The 22,358-nt window shown below is 40.4% G+C and overlaps 1 protein-coding gene across 2 annotated transcripts in view; it reads left to right on the forward strand.

The window, feature by feature from the left end:
* Positions 1-22,358, forward strand: part of LOC122554626 (solute carrier family 53 member 1-like) — a 332,318-nt gene that overhangs the window by 244,148 nt on the left and 65,812 nt on the right. For both annotated transcript variants that reach the window (XM_087990928.1, XM_043699948.2), the window contains exons 8-9: positions 10,812-10,993; positions 12,707-12,886. In XM_087990928.1, the coding sequence (XP_087847054.1) occupies positions 10,812-10,993; positions 12,707-12,886 (362 nt within the window). The remainder of the gene's footprint in view (positions 1-10,811; positions 10,994-12,706; positions 12,887-22,358) is intronic.

The raw sequence follows: 22,358 nt of genomic DNA on the forward strand, positions 1-22,358 counted from the left end.
GCTCAATTTCAGACCCAGCTGACTTTTTATCCACTCTCCTATTGGGGAATTGACTTCTCTTTTTAAATACTGTATGAGCAAAATTTCAACCCAGACGTAAATTGCACAAAATGGAAGCAATAATAAGCATACTGTTGAGATAATGTTCTGAAATTATGCATGTCAAGCAGATTCCAATATGCTGTACGTCTCATTTTCCCCATCTGTTTCAAGTACTAAGTACTGCTGATAATGGATTCAAGTAGTTGCTGATTGTGGTGCTTACGCAATTTAAGAACGTCAAGAAAAAAAGGTTACCAAGATGAACAATGTTCACTAATTTTAAACTGAGCATCATTACCATGATCTTATTCACACTTACACCACAGCTTTGCTTCTGCTGCAGGAAACCTGTCCGATCTCCATTCACTAGGACAGGGAGTAGCTAGCAAATTTAGGCTGTGTAGCTTCTGCTAAGCTATTGTTTTATGAGCTCCACCGTGTAACCAACAAGATTATGGTGCCCAGGCTGTTACGTAGGGTTGCAATGAGTCAGTAGTACGTATCCTTTGTTTGTATTGTGGATTTTGTATCACCCCACCCTTCCCAAAAGACATTTTGTGGATCAAAAGACTAATCTGTGGTAAACAATTTTATACTATGCCCCCACAAAGCAGAAGCAAGATAAAAATAACCAGAGTGAATCATACAGCCAAAAACATCCGGGGATGAAATACCTCATCTGTGCTGACTCAACTGGTCTCAGCTGAGGCAGCAGTTGATGGAAAGGGTAACTGTTGCCCTCAGTAGCATTGAACTAGAGGCGGGTGTATCAACCATGATACCTATTTGTGATTGTAAATCAGTGATTCCTGAATGGGAAATGCGCTTCTGTGGTCACAGTAAGCTCAGGTTCAGGCTTGGCTTCAATGCCACTCCTGGTTGAATAACCCACCAAAACACATTCTTCATAACCTATCCTTCACTCTATCTCAATATCTTTGGTTAATTTCAGTGTTAAAATGTGACTATATCCTGGCATTATGCATAAAAGTTTACAATTTCCTGTAAATGGACTTTGAAATAACCCAGCAGAGTCAAGCGAGCATGAGCCAGGGAGCAGCCAGGAAAGTAATAGATGTACAGCACGGAAACAGACCCTTCGGTCCAACCCGTCCATGCTGACCAGATATCCCAACCCAATCTAGTCCCACCTGCCAGCACCCAGCCCATATCCCTCCAAACCCTTCCTATTCATATACCCATCCAAATGCCTCTTAAATGCCGCAATTGTACCAGACTCCAGCTCATGAATCAGCGGAACAAAGGCGGAAGTGGACATGGGCTCTGCGAGGTAAATGGACTAATGTATTTGGGAAGCGACTAAACCCGAAACACTGCCTATGTAGTGTCTCCCACCCGTCCTCTTCCTCTAACCAAAAAACAATTCTGTGTAGAGGTTGGTACGGTGAGGTTTTTTTAAAATCTCTTCTGGCAACTTAAAGCTGAGGGGATGGAAGCTATGGCAGTTGCTTGCTCCTCTCACAGGATGTGGGAAGTAAGTGTCTCTGCTGACTTCATCTGCAAGAAGTGTATCAGCTCCTCACAGACTACGCAAGTGCAGCTGAACATGTAGCTGCTGAGCTGGTGTAGGAGGAAGGGCTTCAGATATGTGTACCATTGGGATACCTCCTGGGGAAAGTTGGACCAGTACGAGGAGAACAGGTTACACCTGAAGTAGAAGGGCACCAATATCCTGAGAGGAGGTTTGCTAGAGCTCTTCAGGAGGGTTTAAACTAAAAGGTCAGCAGGAGTATGGGAACCGGAGCTACGGAGCAGAGGATAGGATAGCTGGTGAACAGGCAGATATAGTGTGCAGAGAGTCTGTGAGGAAGGCTGGGCAGTTGATAAGGCAAAGTTGCAATCAGTGTGGTGGGTTGAAGTGTGTCTATTTTAACGCAAGAATTGTCAGGAATAAGTTGGATGAACTTCGACCATGGGTCAATACTTGCAACTACAATGTGTGGCCATTACGGAGACTTGGATATCAGAGGGACAGGAATATTTGTCGGATGTTCCAGGGTAAAGATATTTCAAAAGGAACAGGGAGGGAGGTAAAAGAGTTGGGGGAGTGGCATTGCTAATCAGGGATAGTATCACAGCTGCAGAAAAGGAGGCTGTCGAGGAGGGTTTGTCTACTGAGTCAGTATGGGTGGAAGTCAGAAACAGGAAAGGAGCAGACATCTTATTGGGAGTTTTCTATAGACCCTCCAGTAGCAACAGAGACATGGATGAGTAGATTGGGGGGTAGATTTTAGAAAGATGCAGAAGTACCAGGGTTGTTGTCAACTGTGACTTCAACTTCCCGAATATTGATTAGAATCTCCTTAGTGCAAGTTGTTTGGATGGAGCATATTTTATCAGGTGTGTCTAGGAAGGATTCCTGACTCAATATGTAGGTAGGCCGACTAGGGGGAGGCCATATTGGATTTGGTGCTTGACAACAAACCTGGTCAGGCGTCAGATCTCTCAGTAGCAGAACATTTCAGTAATGGTGATCACTACTTCCTGACCTTTACTACAGTCATGGAGAGGAGTAGGAGCAGATGGTATGGAAAAGTATTTAATTGGACAGTGGGAATTACAATGCTGTTATGCAGGAACTGTGGAGCATAATTTGGGAACAGATATTCTCAGGGAAATGCACATTAGAAATGTGGAGGTTGTTTAGGGAGCACTTGCTGCGAGTGCTGGGTAGGTTTGTCTACTGAGGCATGGAAGGGATGGTCGGGTGAAGGAACCTTGAATGACCAGAGATGTAGAATATCTAGTCAAGGGGAAGAAGGAAGCTTACTTAAGGATGAGGAAGCAAGGATTGGACAGGGTTCTAGAGTGTTAGAAGATAGCCAGGAAGGAACTGAAGAATGGACTGATGAGAGCTAGAAGGGGCATGAAAAAGCCTTGGCAGGCAGGATTAAGGAAAATCCCAAGGCGTTCTACACTTACATAAGGAACAAGAGGATAGCCAGAGTGAGGATGGGGCCGATCAGGGATGGTGGAGGAAACTTGTGCCTAGAGTCAGAGGAGGTAGGGGAGATCCTTGATGAATACTTCAGTATTCACTAGTGAGAGGGACTTTGTTTGTGAGGACAGCGTGAAACAAGCCGATCTGCTCGAACAGGTTGATGTTAAGGAGGATGTGCTGGAAATTTTGAAAAACATCAAGCTAGATAGGCCAGACGGGATGCATCCAAGGTTAGTGAGGGAAGAGATTGCTGCACCTTTGGTGATGGTCTTTGCGTCCTCGTCCACTGGAGTAGTACCAGATGATTGGAGGTGGCAAATGTTATTCCCTTGTTGAAGCAAGGGAATAGGGATAACCCTGGGAATTATAGACCGATCAGTCTTACGTCGGTGGTGGGCAAATTATTGGAGAGGATTCTGAGAGACAGGATTTATGATTATTTGGAAAAGCATAGTTTGATTAGAGATAATCAGGATGGCATTGTGAGGGGCAGGATGCCTCTCAAACCTTATTAAATTCGTTGAGGATGTGACAAAACACATTGATGAAGGTAGAGCTGTAGATGTGGTGTACGTGGATTTTAGCAAGATGTTTGATAAGGTTACCCATGGTAGGCTCATTCAAAAAGTGAGGAGGCAAGGGATACAGAGAAACCTGGCTGTCTGGGTACAGAATTGGCTGGCTCATAGCAGACAGAGGGTGGAAGTAGATGGAAAGTATTCAGCCTGGAGCTTGGTGACCAGTGGTGTTCTGCAAGGTTCCGTCCTGGGACTTGTGCTGTTTGTGATTCTTATAAACGACTTGGTTGAGGAAGTGGAAGGGTGTGTTAGTAAGTTTGCCGATGACATGAAGGTTGGTGGAGTTGTGGATAGTGTGGAGGGCTGTTGTAGGTTGCGACAGAACATTGACAGGATGCAGACCGAGGTTGGGAAGTGGCAGATCAATTTCAACCTGGAAAAGTGTGAAGTGATTCATTTTGGAAGGTGGAATTTGCTGCTGATGTATAAAACCCTGGTTAGACCACACTTGGAATTTTGTGTTCAGTTCTGGTTGCCTCATTATAGGAAGGATGTGGAAACTTTCAAGAGGGAACAGAGGAGGTTTACCAGGATGCTGCCTGGACTGGAGGGCATGTCTTATGAAGAAAGGTTGAGAGAGCTAGGGCTTTTCCCATTAGAGCGAAGAAGGATGAGAGGTGACATGATAGAGTTATGCAAGGTGAAGAGAAGCGTAGAGTGGATAGCCAGAGACTTTTACCCCGGGCAGAAATGACTATCGTCATAGGGCATAATTGTATGGTGACTGGAGGAAGATTTAAGGGAGATGTTAGAGGTAGGTTATTTACACAGAGAATGGTGGGTGCGTGGAATGCATTGCCAGCAGTGGTAGTAGAATCAGATGCGTTAGGGACATTTAGGTCATTCTTGGATAGTTACATGGATAATAGTAAAACGAAGGGTGTATGGTTAGTTTGATCTTAGAGTAGGATAAAAGGTCGGTACAAGATCGAGGGCTTGAAGGGCCTGTACTGTTCTATGTTGTTAAGAATACATTGGCAGTAAATGATATTGAAGCTACTTGTAAAGTTAAAGAATAGCTGGTTTGAGACACATTTGGGAACTATACAGTGACCAGGTATGTGTCCCGTTTTGAGGCACTTGGTAAAGCGAGGGTTTCGACTTTGGTGTTAAAAAGACAATGGACTTTCTAGTGCAAGAGGGAGTCAAGTTGCACGGTTCCACTTTTGTCCTTGTATTTGCCAGGTGCAGGAAGGCAATGTTGGATCAAGAGGGAGGAAGAAAGACTTTTTTCATCCTTTCCCTTTGTGAATGTGATAGTGATGAGTCTGATGAAGTAACTCAAGTGCAAACAAGATATGGAAAGGAAAAATATCAAATGTTATGAAGTCAGTTGGGATCAGTAAAATAAAGAAAAAAAATGTTTTGGCACCTGTCCAAATGACTGGAATCATTGGCACAGTTTGTTCCTGTAATTCCGGTAAATATTTCTTGACAAAATGCTTTTCCATCTTGTAATGGGAGGAGATTTATGCTGCTGGCAACATCTTTCATTTATCATGAGATCACAAGATGCGTATAGATTAGAAAGCCCATTCAATTTATCCTAATTCATCCATCCTAAAAGAGTTTACCTTCACAACCTTTCACAAAAGTCAATTTTAAGTATTACTCATTCTTTGCATCTCACAATTTTGAAATTGCTATTCAATTTTTTTATAATATATTTTTATTAAAAAAAAATAGATTTTTAAATATTACAACAAATACAAAACAATGCAATTCAAAACAGTACAAAACTAAACCCAAATAATAAAACAAATTCCCCAACCCACCCTCCTATACGAATGTATAAACATATATAGAGAAATATAAAATTAAAAAAAAACTAAACTAGCTATTTAACTAAATAAATACCTATCAGCAAACAAATAAATAGTAATAACTCAGCCCAGCCAAACAAAACACTCATACATTCACAGTTCCTCCTCCCTGGATATTGGACTCATGAAACACAATCGTTACGGCTATATAAAAGCCCTTGTTCGTGTGGCAGATAAATCTGTGTCCAGGTATTTCAAAAAGGGTTGCCATGTCTTGTAAAAATTCTCAGTTTTGTGGTGTACCATATTTGTGAGAAAATCCATGGGAATATGCTCCATAACAATCTTCCGCCAACACGACAGGCCCGGGGGGTTTTCTGATATCCAACCTAGCCAGATATTCTTCCTTGCACAGAATGTAAGAATATTGAAAAGTTTTTCCTTATCCGAGTCTGCAGGAAATGCAATGGGTAGGCCCAAAAGGAGCGAAATAGGGTCCTTCTCCACCCCTACACCTAAAATCCCCTCCATTGCACCCACCACAGCGCTCCAATATGTTTGAAGCCTGTCACAAGACCAAAGACAATGGGTAAGAGTACCTGTACAGACCTTTCACTTGGGACATGCTGAAGATACCCCTGGTTTAAATTTTGACAAATGGTCTGGGGCTAAGTGGACCCTGTGGAGAATCTTCAACTGTAAAGCATGGGTCCTATTGTAAATTGATATCTTCCTTGCATTCTCATAAATATCTTCCCATGCCTCTGAAGAAACTTCAACATCCAGCTCTCTCTCCCACATCTTGCAGAGTCGATCAGACTCATCTGAGGTGGCACCCCCCAATTGGTGATATAGAGTACCGACAGAGAGTGTACTCTTAGCCCTTAGTACCCCTCTTTCTATGTCAGATTTGTAGGGATCAGTCAAAAGTGTGGTCCTTTTTTGAATAAAATCCCTAACTTGAAAAAAACGAAAGAGGTCTCTATTAGGTAACTTGTACTTCCGTACTAACTGATCGAAGGACATCATTACATCTCCCTCAAATAAATCACCCATGCAAGATATACTCCTAGCTGCCCAACATTTAAATCCTGAATCTATCATACCCAGTTGAAAACCCGGCATACCCACTAAAGGTGTAAACAAAGATGTTTTGCCGATATTACTTTCCCTCTGCCGAATTGCCCTCCATGCTTTAACAGTATTGATGACTATTGGGTTATGGTAATATTCCCTAACTGTCCTCACTTTGTCCAAAAACAGCAAATTGGTAAGGGGGCACCTTGCCTGGGAGGCTTCGATATCTAGCCAAATTGAAAGAGAGTCCCCACAAATCCAATCACTCACGTAGGTCAAAAGTGAGCTTAATTGGTCTATTTTCCCCCCCCCCCCAATCTGTGAGGCAACTGCAGTTTGGCTAATTTAATGAGGGGCCATTTACGTTGCCAGATAAAGGAGCTGAACCAACTGTTCAATCTCCTGAGTGTTTGTTTATTAAAAATCAGGGGGAGCATCCGTATAGGGTATAGCAAACGAGGGAGAATATTCATCTTAATAAGTGCTATCCGACCCAACCATGAGACTGGAAGTGCCTCCCATCTTTGGAGATCTCGTTTAATTTTTTCAAATCATTGAGTAAAATTGGTTTTGAACAGCCAATCCAGAACTGGAGTAATGAATATGCCCAAATACACAAAATCCCCCTGTGACCACCTAAATGGGAATCTATAGTCACTCTCAAGAGCCAACTCTTTCGTAAGACCACCCATAGGCATAGCCTCTGATTTAGCAAAATTAATCTTATACACTGAAAAAGCGCCAAACGCATGAATGCATTGTATTAGGCAAGGCACTGAGACTGCTGGATTTGTCAAGAAAATTAGAACATCATCTGCATACAGCGAGATCTTATGTAATTTTGACCCCACTTCTGGAGCTGGTATATTGAGATCCCCACGAATGGCCTCTACCAACGGTTCAATCACCAACATAAAAAGTAATGATGAAAGGGGACAGCCCTGCCGGCTGCCCCTAGAAATATTAAAATTGCTTGATCGTACCCCGTTGGTAATGACCGCAGCGAGAGGTACACTGTAGAGAGAACCTTTACCCATCTTATGAAAACTTCGCCCAGACCAAACCGGTCTAGAGTATAGAAAAGGTACGGCCACTCCACTCGGTCAAATGCCTTCTCTGCATCTAAAGAAATCACCAATCACCAAGGGTTTCGACAATATAAACACAATATGCTGTTGGCATGCTTGAATTACGTTAAGCAGCCTCCTAACGTTATTGGAGGATCTGCAACCTCTTATGAAGCCCATCTGATCCTCTTTAATAATAGAGGGTAACAGTGTCTCCAGCCTTAATGCAAGAGCCTTAGAGAGGATCTTAAAGTCCACATTTAAGAGGGAGATGGGCCTGTATGAAGCACTGTCTTCCAGATCCTTCCCTTTTTTAAGGATAAGTGAAATATTGGCCTCTCTCAGAGATGGTGGGAGACTGTATGAATCATTAAACATATTCAGCATCGGGCCTGACAGTATACTTATAAATTCCTTGTAGAATTCACTGGGAAGTCCATCAGGACCTGGCGCCTTTCCACTCTGAAACTGCCTCACAGTTACTATTCACTATTTTGAGATGTCTCCTTTTGTTCAACTGGCACAAGATAATTTTAAGTGATTTTACAAAATAACTTCACCTACACCACTTACTGTCTTGATTATGTCTATAAGATCATTTCTTAGGTGTCTTTTTTCCTGGTGAAGAAAGCTAAAGTCTCTGCAGTTTTTCTAGTTGGCAGTAAGGAATAGTTGTTTCCTTTAGTCTGATGTTTGACCCACCATACTACATAACAATTGAAGTAATTTGCATCCAATAGTCCATTATTTGTTAAATTTCTATTTGAGCCGGCTGTCAGCTATTCTAATTTGTTACCACAACTTGAATAGATTAGCACTAGCAGGGCAACATACTTGTGTGTAGTATCAGGTACCGAACCTTTTTTTATTGTCCTACCCAGGAGAGGGAAGCAAGCAGAGATTCCCCAAAAAGGGGAACAGGATTCAAGTTTTGAACAAACTTTCAGAGACCCAAGGGTTTTTGAAGGGAAAATAACATTTTGTATAAAAGAGAGAGAATCAAACTTCATGCAGGCAATCTGAGCAATTCTTAGGATATTCCAATCTGAGATTGGAATCTACTGAGACCAAGGATGCCAGTCGATGGAGTTGAACAATCGGAGGTGAGGCATGAATGCTGTTGGCTGGATTTGTCCTCCCCTTTCTCTATATCCTCCTACAACCTTCAAATCTGTATGCTGCTCCACTTGTGAACTTCCCTGATTTTCAGGAAGCTGTGCCTTCAGTAGTCCAAACCCTCAGTTCTGAAGTTCCTTCCTTAAGCCTCTACCACACCCCACTTCTAAAACCCATCTTAAAACGTTTCTGTTCGATTAAAGCCTGACCTAATATCTCCTTGATTTCAAATGTTGTCAAATTTATACTGTTCTGTGTTGTTAAGATTCTTAAGAATACATTGGCAGTAAATGATATTGAAGCTACTTGTAAAGGTAAAGAAAATCTGTTTTGAGACAAGTTTGGGAACTATACAGTGACCAGGTATGTGTCCCATTTTGAGGCACTTGGTAAAGCAAGGGTTTCGACAATATAAACACAACATGCACAATATAAATGCAAATTATTGGTTTGCAAAATTATTGACTTGAAGTAACACTACTTTCAAAAGTTAAAAGAAACCCAAAGCCCAATTAAATAGTTGGCCCGTGGGTAGGGATGCTACCGCTGCACCACATCACTCTTGAGAAGGTTTTGGCTAGTTTTGAACCAGAAATGATGTGACAACTGCTATACTATGTTGTTGAGACCCCAGTTGAAGGATATGCAAGCACTTAAGGATTAGTGATTCACGAGTTTAATTAAAGAATTCCTGAGAGGAATGTTGGTTCCATGCACTGTGCACTAAGTTGAGCTAGGTGAGGAATTGCTGAAGTCAGGCAGATTAGGCCCCAAGAGAGTGACAAAGCAGTGACATGAAGAAAGAATAGAACCTTATGTCGTCTACAGCATAGAGAAAGGTGTATCTTGATTATTTTGAAAGATGTATAGCAATGACTTGTGTGGAAATTAATGGAGCCAGTCACAGATTTTGTCAATGTTAGAGTCAATGGCAAATAAATATTCAAAAATAGTGGTCCCAAAGGTACAACTCCTTAGGCAAAAAGGGAACCAATGTTATGACCAACTCAGGTAAACAGGTAGTAAATGGTTGTTCCAGAACTTTGAAAGTGTTCATAATAATTTTAATAACTTCAGAAATCACAGTTATTGTGTCAGTAATATGGTCTTGAGAGTTTTAAGGGGATAATCCAATTAGTTTTCAACAAAAAAGAATGGTGTCAGATAGACTGGAGTGATGGCATAGGAAAAATTAAGATGCAAAACCTTGGCAAGAGATTAGTTAGACTGAAGGCTTAAAGTGCAATTTAGAAAGCGTTGTTCAGCCCAGGAAAGATGGTGCAGGCTCTGGTAGAACAATGATATGTTTTTAATTTGGTCTGCACAGTTTCTCTGCCTTATTGTTGTTATTTCTTAATTAACCTCTTCAGATGTGTTTTGACAGACCTATGAAGCAGGTGGGACGTGGCTCAGAGGCAAGGTCACTATTACTGTGCCACAAAAGCCGTTTTTCTACCTTAGTTATTTTTAATCAACCTATTCAGCGATGTTAACATAGTCCCCTAAAATACGTGAGATTTGACCCTGGCCTCCTGGTACAGAGATTGGGACACTACCACTGCCTTATTGACCTTTTTTTTTCCTAATCAACCTGTTCAGAGATGTCATTAATCTGTAGAGCAGGTGGGGCTAGAATCTCAGGGGTAGGAATGCTACCACTGCCACAAGAAGCATTCTACCTTAAGTTTTTTTTTAATTTGTTTAACCTAAATTCTAATCAACCTGCTTAGAGATGTTATTACACACACCGCTGGGACTTGAACCAAGGTCTCTTGGTTCAGGGGTAAAAACACTAAAACTGCCTTATTTAAGAACCGTTCTGCCTTATTTAAGTATGTTTTTCTTAATTCAGGCACCTGTCCTCTCCAAAAGAGCTAACTAACCATTAATTAAAGCTCAATGTTAAATGAGAATTATGATGTCTGTGTGAGAGTATATTTTGGTGTATCCTGTTTCTCTCTATTCTGCATCTCCTTAATGTAATGAGACCTCAAGAGACTGAGTGTAGGAATTTTTTTTACTTCTGGAAGATTACTTTTAGAAATTGTCTTTTTTTACATTTCTAATTTAATTTTGTGTGTTCTAACTCAACTGAAAAATAGTTAGTGGTGAGAAGGTGTATGTCAAGATGATTCTTGTTACTTCATCTAAAAATAGTTCAGTCTGGATCGTCAACTGCTTTAACAATTCTTGATCCATTTTCCAGCTAAATCAAAAGAAGGGAATATTTGGCCTTTGGTGCGTATTTACCGTGGTGGATTCTTGCTGATCGAGTTTCTCTTTCTGCTTGGCATCAACACATATGGTTGGCGGCAGGCTGGAGTGAACCACGTGCTAATCTTTGAACTCAACCCCAGAAGCAATCTGTCCCATCAACATCTCTTTGAGGTTGGTCATCTCATATGTGACTGATAGGCCTATGGCAGGTCTTAACTTTCCCAGTCGTGTTTATTTTCTTAATCTGTTCATTCATAAAACTTCACCTCATGTATTTGTATTAATCAAAGATATGCATCTTTTATTAAATGCATGAATGTGGGTCAGCTCTAAATAATCATCCTCAAGCAATCTCAGTTCAGTTTCTCCGGTGGAGAAATGTTCTGTTAAATAAGTGCTGTAATGTGAGTTTCTGTGCTCTCTTTGTTGGTTATTTCATTTGCAGCCTGTTTAGCCCCTCAGAACATTTTTCACATTTTCCTGTGATTTTTATGGGTTCCTTTGGGGCTACTTTCTAACGTTATAAAGTAATGTTTTTGCAGAATTCCAGTAGATACTTGACCACCTTAGAAGAAGCAGCATTTGCCATAATGTCAGAGCTGAAACATAATGTCAAAGATTTCAGTTATCCAAGCACCACATTCTTATCCTACTGCCAAAGAGGGCATTTGGCAGTTGCTTTTGTTTCAAACTGGGCCCCATGCCCAGGTGTAGTGATATCGTTTGCTTTCTTTATACCATCAATGTCATCAAGGCCCTATTCACCAAGAGGGCTTTTTTTAAATCACTGAAAATCAGAATACATGCACTCCCATGAAACACTCTTTTCCCCAACTGTCAAATTCTGTGTGGCAGATGCCTAGTTTTTCCATGTTCCGAGAACTGACTGACGTGAGTGTTATGGCCCTCATCCTTTTTCTTGCAAAGTCTCAATCTATCCTGGTACCTATCAAACAGAAAGCACCTCTGCAGCTACAAAGAATGGTTTGTAGGTAAGCAATTGGGAGTGGGATCTTGGAACTGTGTCTATAGCTGCTATGGCACAGTGATGCAGTGCAAATGAATTTCCTCATTCATTGTGACCCCTTAGAGTATAAATGATTTTTGGAAGAAATATGAAGCACCAGTAATAAACAGGGATAGAAAAAAAAATGTAATGTGCTTGAGAAATCACACATTTGGGAGAGTGAATTATCCTTTTGGTCTGGAAGTGCATGTAGTTAAAGAGTAAGATAATGAGTGGGTGGAAAATAATGCAATATTGTTATTAATCACCTTCCACATATCAAGAGCCTATTTCATCACTAAGTCCAACAATTAGAAGACACTTTGAAGCTCAAGCTCCTGTCAAGAGATGTACACGTTCAAATAATCAACTCCATGCTGTAGTAGAAAATATGAAACAACACAATTAAACAAACACTTAATCATTGTCATTGAGTATTTCTTTTCCAAAAGGATCATTTTGGGAACTGTCTCTGTTATATATGTGAGATACAGTTATTAGGCTCATCACTGAATATTCATTAAATAGTGCATATCTTTACTAATAATCAAAGTATCCAGGAGATGCAAAAACTTGAGGGAATAAGAAATTCACTCATCCAATCTTGCTCAGTCAAGCTAAAATCTGTCTATCCTGTTCGGGAATCTGTTTTATACTTGATCATTGCATCATAAGTATCTGATAAAGTTCCCTTCAATGTACTTTCTTTAAATGAGGACTATTTCCACACACAGCCCTGTTGGCATCTACTTCGCACAGACATTGGAATCATAATTAATTAAATTGTGCCTTGTATTCAAGTGTGTAAGGGAGCAGAATTGGCTTATTGACTTGCTGTGTTTCTGTGTAAAATAATAAAAGCATTTATCTTCTTACAGATTGCTGGCTTCCTGGGAGTCCTTTGGGGCTTGAGTCTGTTCATCAGTTTGTATGGGTCTAACAACTTAATTCCAATGCAGGTCAACCCTCTCATACTGTATGGGTTCATGTTCCTGTTTCTCATCAATCCCACAAAAACCTGCTACTATAAGTCTAGATTCTGGTTGTTAAAGCTCCTGGTAAGTAAGAAATTTTTTTCCCTCTCGTTCTTCACATTTTTATCTGCATAATGATTTTATTTACTTGGAGTAAAGTACTGAACTATCCCCACAGCTTGACCACTTTCTCTTAAGCTAAATATTTTTTTTAAGTGAGTCGCTGTCATACAGTCATAGAAATGTACAGCACGGAAACAGACCTTTCGGTCCAACTCATCCATACCGACCAGATATCCCAACCCAATCTAGCCCCACCTGCCAGCACCTGGCCCATATCCCTCCAAACCTTTCCTATTCATATACCCATCCAAATGCCTTTTAAATATTGCAATTGTACTAGCCTCCACCACTTCCTCTGGCAGCTCGTTCCAGACACATACCACCCTCTGCATGAAAAAGTTGCCCCATAAGACACTTTCATATCTTTCCCCTCTCACCATAAACCTATGCCCTCTAGTTATGGACTCCCCCATCCCATAGAAGAGACATTGTCTATTTATCCTGTCCATGCCCCTTATGATTTAACAGATCTCTATAAGGTCAGCCCTCAGCCTCTGACGCTCCAGGGAAAACAGCCCCAGCCTGTTCAGCCTCTCCCTATAGCTCTAACCCTCCAACCTTGGCAACATCATTGTAAATCTTTTCTGAATCCTTTCAAGTTTCACAACATCCTTCCGATAGGAGGGAGATCAGAATTGTACGCAATATTCCAAACGTGGCCTAACCAATGTCCTGTACAGCCGCAACATGACTTCTCAACTCCTGTACTCAATATTCTGACCAATAAAAGAAAGCATACCAAACACCTTCTTCACTATCCTATCTATCTGCAACTCTACTTTCAAGGAGCTATGAACCTGCACTCCAAGGTCTCTTCGTTCAGCAACATTCCCTTGGACCTTACCATTAAGTGTATAAGTCCTGCTAAGATTTGCTTTTCCAAAATGCAGAACCTCACATTTATCTAAATTAAACTCCATCTGTCACTTCTCAGTCCTTTGGCCCAACTGAACAAAATCCTGTTGTAATCTAAGGTAACCTATTTCACTGTCCACTACACCTCCAATTTTGGTGTCATTTGCAAACTTACTAAGTATACCTCTTATGCTCACATCCAAATCATTTATATAAATGACGAAAAGTAGTGGATCCAGCACCAATCCTTGTGGCACTCCACTGGTCACAGGCCTCCAGTCTGAAAAGCAACCCTCCACCCCAGCCCTTTGACCCGGATCTGTATCCAAATGGCTAGTTCTCCCTGTATTCCATGAGATCTAACCTTGCTAACCAGTCTCCCATGGGGAACCTTTTCGAACACCTTACTGCAGTCCATATAGATCATGTCCACCGCTCGGCCTTCATCAGTCCTCTTCGTTATTTCTTCAAAAAAACTCAATCAAGTTTGTGAGACATGATTTCCCACACGCAAAGCCATGTTGACTGCCCCTAATCAGTCTTTGCCTTTCCAAATACATGTGCATCCTGTCCCTCAGGATTCCCTCCAACAACTTGCCCACCACCGACGTCAGGCTCACTGGTCTATAGTTCCCTGGCTTGTCCTTACTACCTTTCATAAACAGTGGCACCACGTTTGCCAACCCCCAGTCTTCTGGCACCTCATCTGTGACGATCAATGATACAAATATCTCAGCAAGAGACCCAGCAATCGCTTCCCACAGAGTTCTAGGGTACACCTGATCGGGTCCTGGGGATTTATCCACTTTTTTGTGTTTGAAGACATCCAGCACGTCCTCCTCTGTAATATGGACATTTTTCAAAGTGTCACCATCTATTTCCCTACACTGTATATCTTCCATGTCCTTTTCCACAGTAAACACTGAGAGAGAGATTGTCAAAATATCGTAGATAGTTTTATCAAGCTTGCCAGCATCTATTCAATGTTTTTTGGGAAATGTGGTACACAGGATCCTCTATAGTTATGAACTAATTTAAAACAAGCTGTATTCATACGCTGGAATTTTGTATCAGAAATGGAATGCGTTTCTCTGAAGGTAAGATTAGAACTTGTTTTTATTAAAGCCAATAATGCTGACTCCATCTTGGATTTCAGCTGGAAGCATATACACATATCATAAACACACATGTTTGGGAAAAAGGTATCTTTGCAATGAAAAGTAAGAATTAACAAAGTATAGTTGGCAGTGATAGGCTTTGCATTTGTCTCATTAATACTAGAACTAACAAACCACCCACCTGGTCGGCAAATTTTCCAACCTTAGGATAGGCAAACAAAGACCAGTTTCATCCATAATGTTTGGAATATCATAGAGTCATAGAGGTTGACAGCAAGGAAAGAGGCCCTTGGGCCCAACCTGTCCATGCTGCCCAGATTTCACAATTGAAATAGTGCCATTTGCCTGCATTTGGTCCGTGTCCCTCCATACTTATCCCAGCTGTGTATCTGTCCAAATGTTTCTTCAATGACAAAATTGTACTCACCCCCACACTACCTCTGGCAGCCATTCGAGACACTCACCACCCTCCATGTGAGAGAATTGCCTCTCTGGACCCTTTTGTATCCGACCCCCCTCAATTTAAAGCTATGTCCTCTAGTTTTAGAGTCCCCTACCATGGGGGTAAGCTGTTGGGTATCTGCCTTATCTATGCCTGTCATGATTTTATAGACCTCTATACAGTCACCTCTCAATCTCCTGTACTCCAGGAAAAAAAATCCCAGTCTATCCAGCCTCTTCTTATAACTCAAATCTTCCAATCCAGGTGGCATCCTAGTAAATCTTTTTGCACTCTGTCTAGTTTAATAATATCCTTTCATCACGACGAGACTCTTTATGCCTCTTCTATTCCATAGGCACATAATCCCCTGAAGTGATAAATCAGACTAACAGGAAGGGTTTTTAAAATGGTATGCTGTTGCCATTTGTTTGCCATGCCCCTTTGTCTGCAACCTGACACAAATTGCTTCGGATTTGACAAATTTGCAGACCATGAGGGATGGTAGAACATCACTCTTCACAGTTGGAGGCTGGTTTCTACCGTTGTGAGGTACAATAGAGGCAATTTTGCTCTGTGACCTACTTGACCTCCGCATGCTTGCTGATGACATATGATAGAGGTGTTTTCAAATCCCCGACAATAATAACTCTGTTTGATTCGAGTTAAGGTATTGCAGGTAAATTCGATGGGATGGGTGCATGCAGCAAATTGGCATTAGTTAATTGGCAAATTAGACGCTACTGTGATTTCAGTACTTGAAGCTGTCAGTACTTTTCAAGCAGAAGATATATAGTCCATTCATAATTACTGGTGGATGGATTCCATTATTTCAAAGGAATTTCAAACAGTCTCTGTGGTAAAAGTTGAGGATGAGATCACGTTTTTTTGGAGAGAACCAACTGAATCAAGTCAAGCATACGTTCTCATTTTTGGACCTATTTAGCAAAATCATTAATGTGCTGATTGTATAGATCTCTTACTATAGAAAAATACCAAGCATCCTTTTCTAAAACACTTTTTTTCTTGAGCCTACTTTTTCTTTCTGGTACGTCTTCCAAAGGTGCAACTTTTACATGGTTTAATGTACTGATCATCAGTAGAATACATCAGTACTTGGTGCTCTACTCATTTAAAAGAATAGTGTTCATTCCCTGCTGTTTAATCACCTTGGGCTCATTGGCTTCAGATTTGAACAATACTCTGAATTGAAAAGCTGATGAAGTCTGTACAGCCCAAACTGGATTCCACAAACTAGATTCTTCAGCACTATTGTTTTATTCTTGAGAAATCTAGATAAAGGACTAGGTTTCCATAGCACCAGGTAGGAGGAAGGAAGATATATAATAAGATTAAATAGAAACTGGTGACCAGGCAATTACATGTTATTTGTCAGCACTAACCAGTCAAGGATCCCTGCAGAACCCTCAACAATGAGGGCAAGTGGATAATTTGTACATCAAATTTGTTCTGAGCGTTGAAAAGTACTCAACATTTGTTTAAACTTTATGGAACTCAGCCCAGACAATGTACTGCTTTCAATCTTATTTTTACCAGGACTGAATCTGGTTGATGTAATGGAGCTATGATTTCCATGCAATCATCATATACAACCATGCTGAGCTCATAAAATGGGTCAGCCAATGGAACTTAAGAGAAGCGAAGCAATTCATGATTTCCAAAGTATTTGTGAAGGATTAGACTTGCTTTATGTTAAAATACAGTGGCATTTCCATACTTTTATTGTGTGGCAAAGTAGCGTCCACTAACCTGAAGATCAAAAACGAAACCACTTGAAAAATTGTGCAAAAATTATTAAATGTACTTTTATTTAGTGCAGTGGAAAACTGTTGTGCTTCATTTATTTGGCTCGATGCAGTAGTGGTCAAGTAGCTGTCAAGTGTTTTAAAAAGACAACGATGTTGTGCTGAATTGATTTTTAAATGGTGTGAAGTAAAATTTGGCATATTGTTGTGTAACAGCAGGTCTTTTGTGATCCAATAAGTTTATGTAGCTCTTCTAAGGTAGTAAAGTTTCCCTCATGGAAGCATTATCAAACAAAAACTGATCTACATAAGGCGGTATGAGGACAGATAACCAAAAACTAGGTCAAAGATGTGTGTTAAAAAGAGTCTTAAAGGAGGAAAAAAATATTGTGAAGCCGTATTGCAAGAGAACGCCGGACCGTAGAACCTTGGTAGCTGAAGGCACAACTGTCAATGATAGTCACTTAAGATTGGGGATGTTCAACTCACCAAAATTGGAAGAGCTCAGATGCCTTCGACAGTTACAGGCCGAGCTAAGATTACCGATATGGATAGGAGAGGTCCTAGAGGGATTTGGAAACAAGGAAGACAAGTTTAAAATCACTCTTTAATCAGAAATCAGTGTTGATCAACGTGCACGAGACATGATGGACAAACAGGACTCGGCATAAGTTAGGACTTGGGCAGCAGAGTTTTGAATGAACTTTAAGTTTACAGAAGGTGGAACATCAGAGATCAGCCCTAAATGTATTAGAATAGACAACTCGAGAGATAAAAAAGGACCTGGGTGAGGGTTTCAGCGATAGATGAGCGTGGCTGTAGAACTAAAATTAACTGTAGAGTAACCAGAACTGGATATAACCACTGTTTTCAAGGCACAGGAGGCCCAGTAAGTAACTGCTTTCATGGCTCAAAGCTGGACTTTGTTAATACTATGGTTATTTTTGATATTGTTATGTTTAACATGCATCAAAGGTTCAGAATGGGTTTATACAGCCCTGGGGAAATGCTTAATATTATAAATGCAAATTTGTTCCATCCAATGCATATTATGAATGTAAAATAGACTCTCTGCAATCATAATTTCTTGTTTGATTTCCTTAACTTATTAGAAATGTTTTAAATTTAATGGAGTTAGAATTGCCGGAGGTGGTGTACATTCAAAATGAAGCAAGGTCCTCCACAAGGTATACTGCACCCGAAGGAAATAAAATGCAAGCTGCATTTAGAGCTTCAATATATGCTGGAGACAGGGAATTTTCATCCTGTGATTTCTGGTGGAACTGAGATATGTGATATGTGAGAAATGAGATATGTGCATGTTCCTGCCTGTAACATACTTCTTAGTATTGATCCTCTCACCCTCCAATCATTCATATTCTCTCCCTTTGTTCTTTCCCTCATGTTTTCGCTATTTTGTTCCATGCTATTCTGTTTGTCCCTATTTGTTATCTCCTGTACATACTTCCCTTTTATTTCTCTCACTTTATTTAATCTAATTCTGACTCCTTACTCCTCTTTGTAATCTTTTTCACTCATTCCCCTCTTCTGTTCCACTTTAATATCCCTCCTCTTTCCTTCCTATGGTGATCTGCTCCATTAACACACTAACAATGCCTAGCAGATTGCACTAGCTCATGGTTTTAGTGTTTATCACCTCGTGAGTAGTAGTTCTAACCCACATTGTCGCTACGTCTCTTCAATTGCCACTCTAAACAGCAGACTAAAACTTAAAATGCGTTGTGCTTCAATTGCTAACTGTGTTGGGGAATGTTGCAGTCTGTATAGAAAACATTTTTTCCTGCTTTTTGTCCTCAACCCTCATCTCTGTTTCCATCAATAATCCTATCCATTTAAATTGGCAAAAGCTTTTATTAAAATACCCCTCGACCTTATCTATTTTAGGGTGAACAGAATAAAGTGGTCACTGTGCATATAAAATAGAGTTTCCAGCTTGGGTTGAGTATATTTCAGGGGGTTTCTTCACATTATGTCCTTTCTGCTGCCTCCCTCGGCAAGCAGTCTTTATTCGTCATCTTCAATATTTTTATAACGGATACATAACTGTGTTTAAAAAAAAATGGGGAAAGTAATTACTTTCCTTGAAGATCCAGTGTTTACTGTTCTGCTCCATCCTTGCCCCTTCCTGGGTGTTTTTACTTGCAGACTTTTATGTCAAGAGAATGCAGATCATCCAGGAGGGTAGGTGATCCAAGTATTAAACCTGGCCTTTGTTCCAAAACGTTAACTGCAAACCTGAGAAATTGCACTCCTTTAGCTGTTTTTTGTGGGCTCACCCATTTTGATCAGGATCTGCAAGTGCCAGTAATCTACTGTGCATTTTCACAAGACTATTCTTGTGGACTGCTCTTGTGAAGAGGGATGTGCTGAAGGGAAATAAAAAGGATTGAGTGCTTTTTGTAATTAGTTTTCTGAAAGGCCACTGTGGCAGCTGGCTGAGTGCAGAATTTTGAATAGATTGTAATAATGTACATTTACAAACAATGGCAAATGATTGACAGGCCTGTAATTGCATGAATTGAAAGCATTGTACCTTGCTAAAATAGCGCACATTCCACAAAAGCTATTGAGCATTTTTATGTGCTTCAGTAATGCATTTAGCCAGTGATAGATTATGAAGAAAAAGCAACAAACATCTAAACAGTTGCGTTATCCTTGTAGTTGAAGTAATGTTAATTTTCCACTGAAGTAGCAGTTGTTGAATTGCAGTTCCAAAGAGCAGTCATTTTGTTTTAATCTCCCAGTTTTTGTCACCACCTCTGTTGAAGACTCATCAGTAGAGTACAATTTTACCATCTGCTGATAAGCCAAATGGCGTTAGGTCATGGAATAAGCTTGACATGGTGTCTGCCACAATCAGTGTGCATGCATGGACCCATGCCATGCATTCAGTAGCCCTCTGACTCAGAGCTGCAGAGGTACCCTGAACTTAGTATTGCAATCAGAGGCTGAAGCATAGATCCTCCTTGGCTAAACAGCAAATCAACCAGCTGAATAAATTCCCTTCACGTAATAAGAAACCCAAAGCACGTCACAGGAGTTGATAATTTGGGGAAGGGATTTCATGAAGTTTTGTATTTGAAGGAACTCTTATCCTGACATTTGGTGTAAAATTGAAGTACTTGACATGCTGTTATTCACACAACTGCACTTGGGTCCACTCATGATCAATCACAGCACTCCAGTTTATCCACTTGATATTTGGTTAAGAATTTCCGTTAGGAACTCTGCAGTTTTGATGAATTTAGCAGCTGATCAGTTGCATATGTTTTTGAATTTCCTGGTGTCTTTCCTGCTAATCCATTGACATGAGATTCTCATAACACTATTATGAAAGCTGTGTGTGCTATTGTGTGATATCTTGTACGTCTTAGTTCTGCTACAGTTAGTTGGAACTGTCCCTAACAACATTTTAGAAGTGCTTTGGAGTGTTAGGATTTCAGGATGACAAAGCAAATATAAAATGATTTGATTTGCTGTTACTATTTTGTCTCCTGTAGGCATTTTTGAGTATAGAAATTACAAGATGCTTCTATAGAGTTCTCTTGAATCCATGTCTTTCAACTGTTTGTCATTTGAAACTATCTGGAAATGGGGTCTATCTTTACCTTTAGTCAGAAATAAGTTTTGCTGAATCTATATGCTTAAGTATGTTTAAGTAAAAAGGGCCACTGCAATATACAATATTAGACGTAGTTCTAATGTCACTGAAAGGATGCGCTAGCATTGGAGGCAGTCCAGAGGAGGTTCCTTAAGTTGATACAAGTGTATGGAGGAACTGTCATACGAGGAGAGATTGAGTAGGTTGCATCTGTACTCATTGGAATACAGAAAAAATGAAAGACAACCATATTGAAACATACAAGATTCTTAAGGAACTTATAGGGTTCTTACAGAAAGCTTGTTTCCCATTATGGGAGAATCGAGGACTGGTGTCCTGCTCCAGAGACTGATGTACATAATCTTGGCTGATATTCCAGTGCAGTACTCAGGGAGTATTATACTGTCAAAGATGCCACTTTTTGGCTGAGTTGTTAGTTTGTGACCCAATTTGCCTTCACAAATGGTTGTAAAAATTTCCATGACAGTATTCAAAGAAGAGAATTTATTATAAAAATGCAATTTAGTTGGTTGTTTATCACATTGCTATATGTGAGATTTTTGCCTTGTGTAAATTGTCTCTGATATTTCTCCGCACTGCAATACTGGCCATCTTTCAAAAGCATTCATTGGCTTTGATGTACTTTGGTATATCCTGACGTTATGAAAGTTGCAACATGGATTCAAGCTGTCTCTTTCCAAATAGAATTGCATAGCATATACATAGCTTCAAAAGGAGTTAGATGTGGTTCTTTGGGCTAAAGAGATCAAAGAGAGTAAGCAGGAACAAGAGACTGATCATATTGAATGGTGGAGCAGGCTCAAAGGGCTGAAATGGCTGACTCCTGCTCCTGTTGTCAATGTTTCTATTTTCTGTGTTTTATATCACTGAGTGGTAACAGTGTTTGTTGATGAAATATAAGGGATTCTTTGCTCCACAATGCTGAGTTTGGGAATGAAGCTATTTCACTTTGGTCTTTATAAGAATAGGCAAAAGACCACCAAACAATCAACCAACTCTTCAAGATGTCTTTTTGCTCGCCAAAGAATGTAATTTTACTACCTTTCATTCCAGTCCCGCATATCCCAACCTTCTTATGAAATTTTACACTTGAAGGTATGACATTTGGACTGTACAAGGCATCACTTTTAAGCTCAGTGAAGTGAAGTGGCCGTAGTCCGAAAGGACCATAAGGCTGCTCTCTCATTAGAGAAAGGTACCTGGTAGTGAGCTTAACCTGAGTGAGGTTCACCAGGTCTCAGGTGAGGAGCAATTGACAAAGTGGGACCTTCTTGACCTCCATCAAACTCAGTCGTGATGAAACTGGGCCGGCTGTCTCAGAATCCAAAATGTTTCCTGCATTAAGGGAGGGTGTCCCAACTAAGCAAGAGTGCTTGAAATATTTCCAGAGGTCATGAAATGCAATTCTGTTTTCAAAGAGGTGATGAAGCACAATAGTGCAGTATGTTCTAAAAGATGTGCCACATGCCTCGTAAATCTTTGTTTTTAAAGTATTGTTCCCTTTTGCAACCCACTCAACAGTCCTACTGTGTCTGAATTATTTGCCATCTTTGCCTGCCTAAGTGAATGCGTTTCAAACATAATTCTTTGGCTGTGAAGTGCTTTAGGACAT

Source organism: Chiloscyllium plagiosum, unplaced genomic scaffold (genome assembly GCF_037043375.1).
Source record: "Chiloscyllium plagiosum isolate Xiang-an unplaced genomic scaffold, Cpla_swu_hap1 HiC_scaffold_9, whole genome shotgun sequence".
Classification (NCBI taxonomy): domain Eukaryota; kingdom Metazoa; phylum Chordata; class Chondrichthyes; order Orectolobiformes; family Hemiscylliidae; genus Chiloscyllium; species Chiloscyllium plagiosum.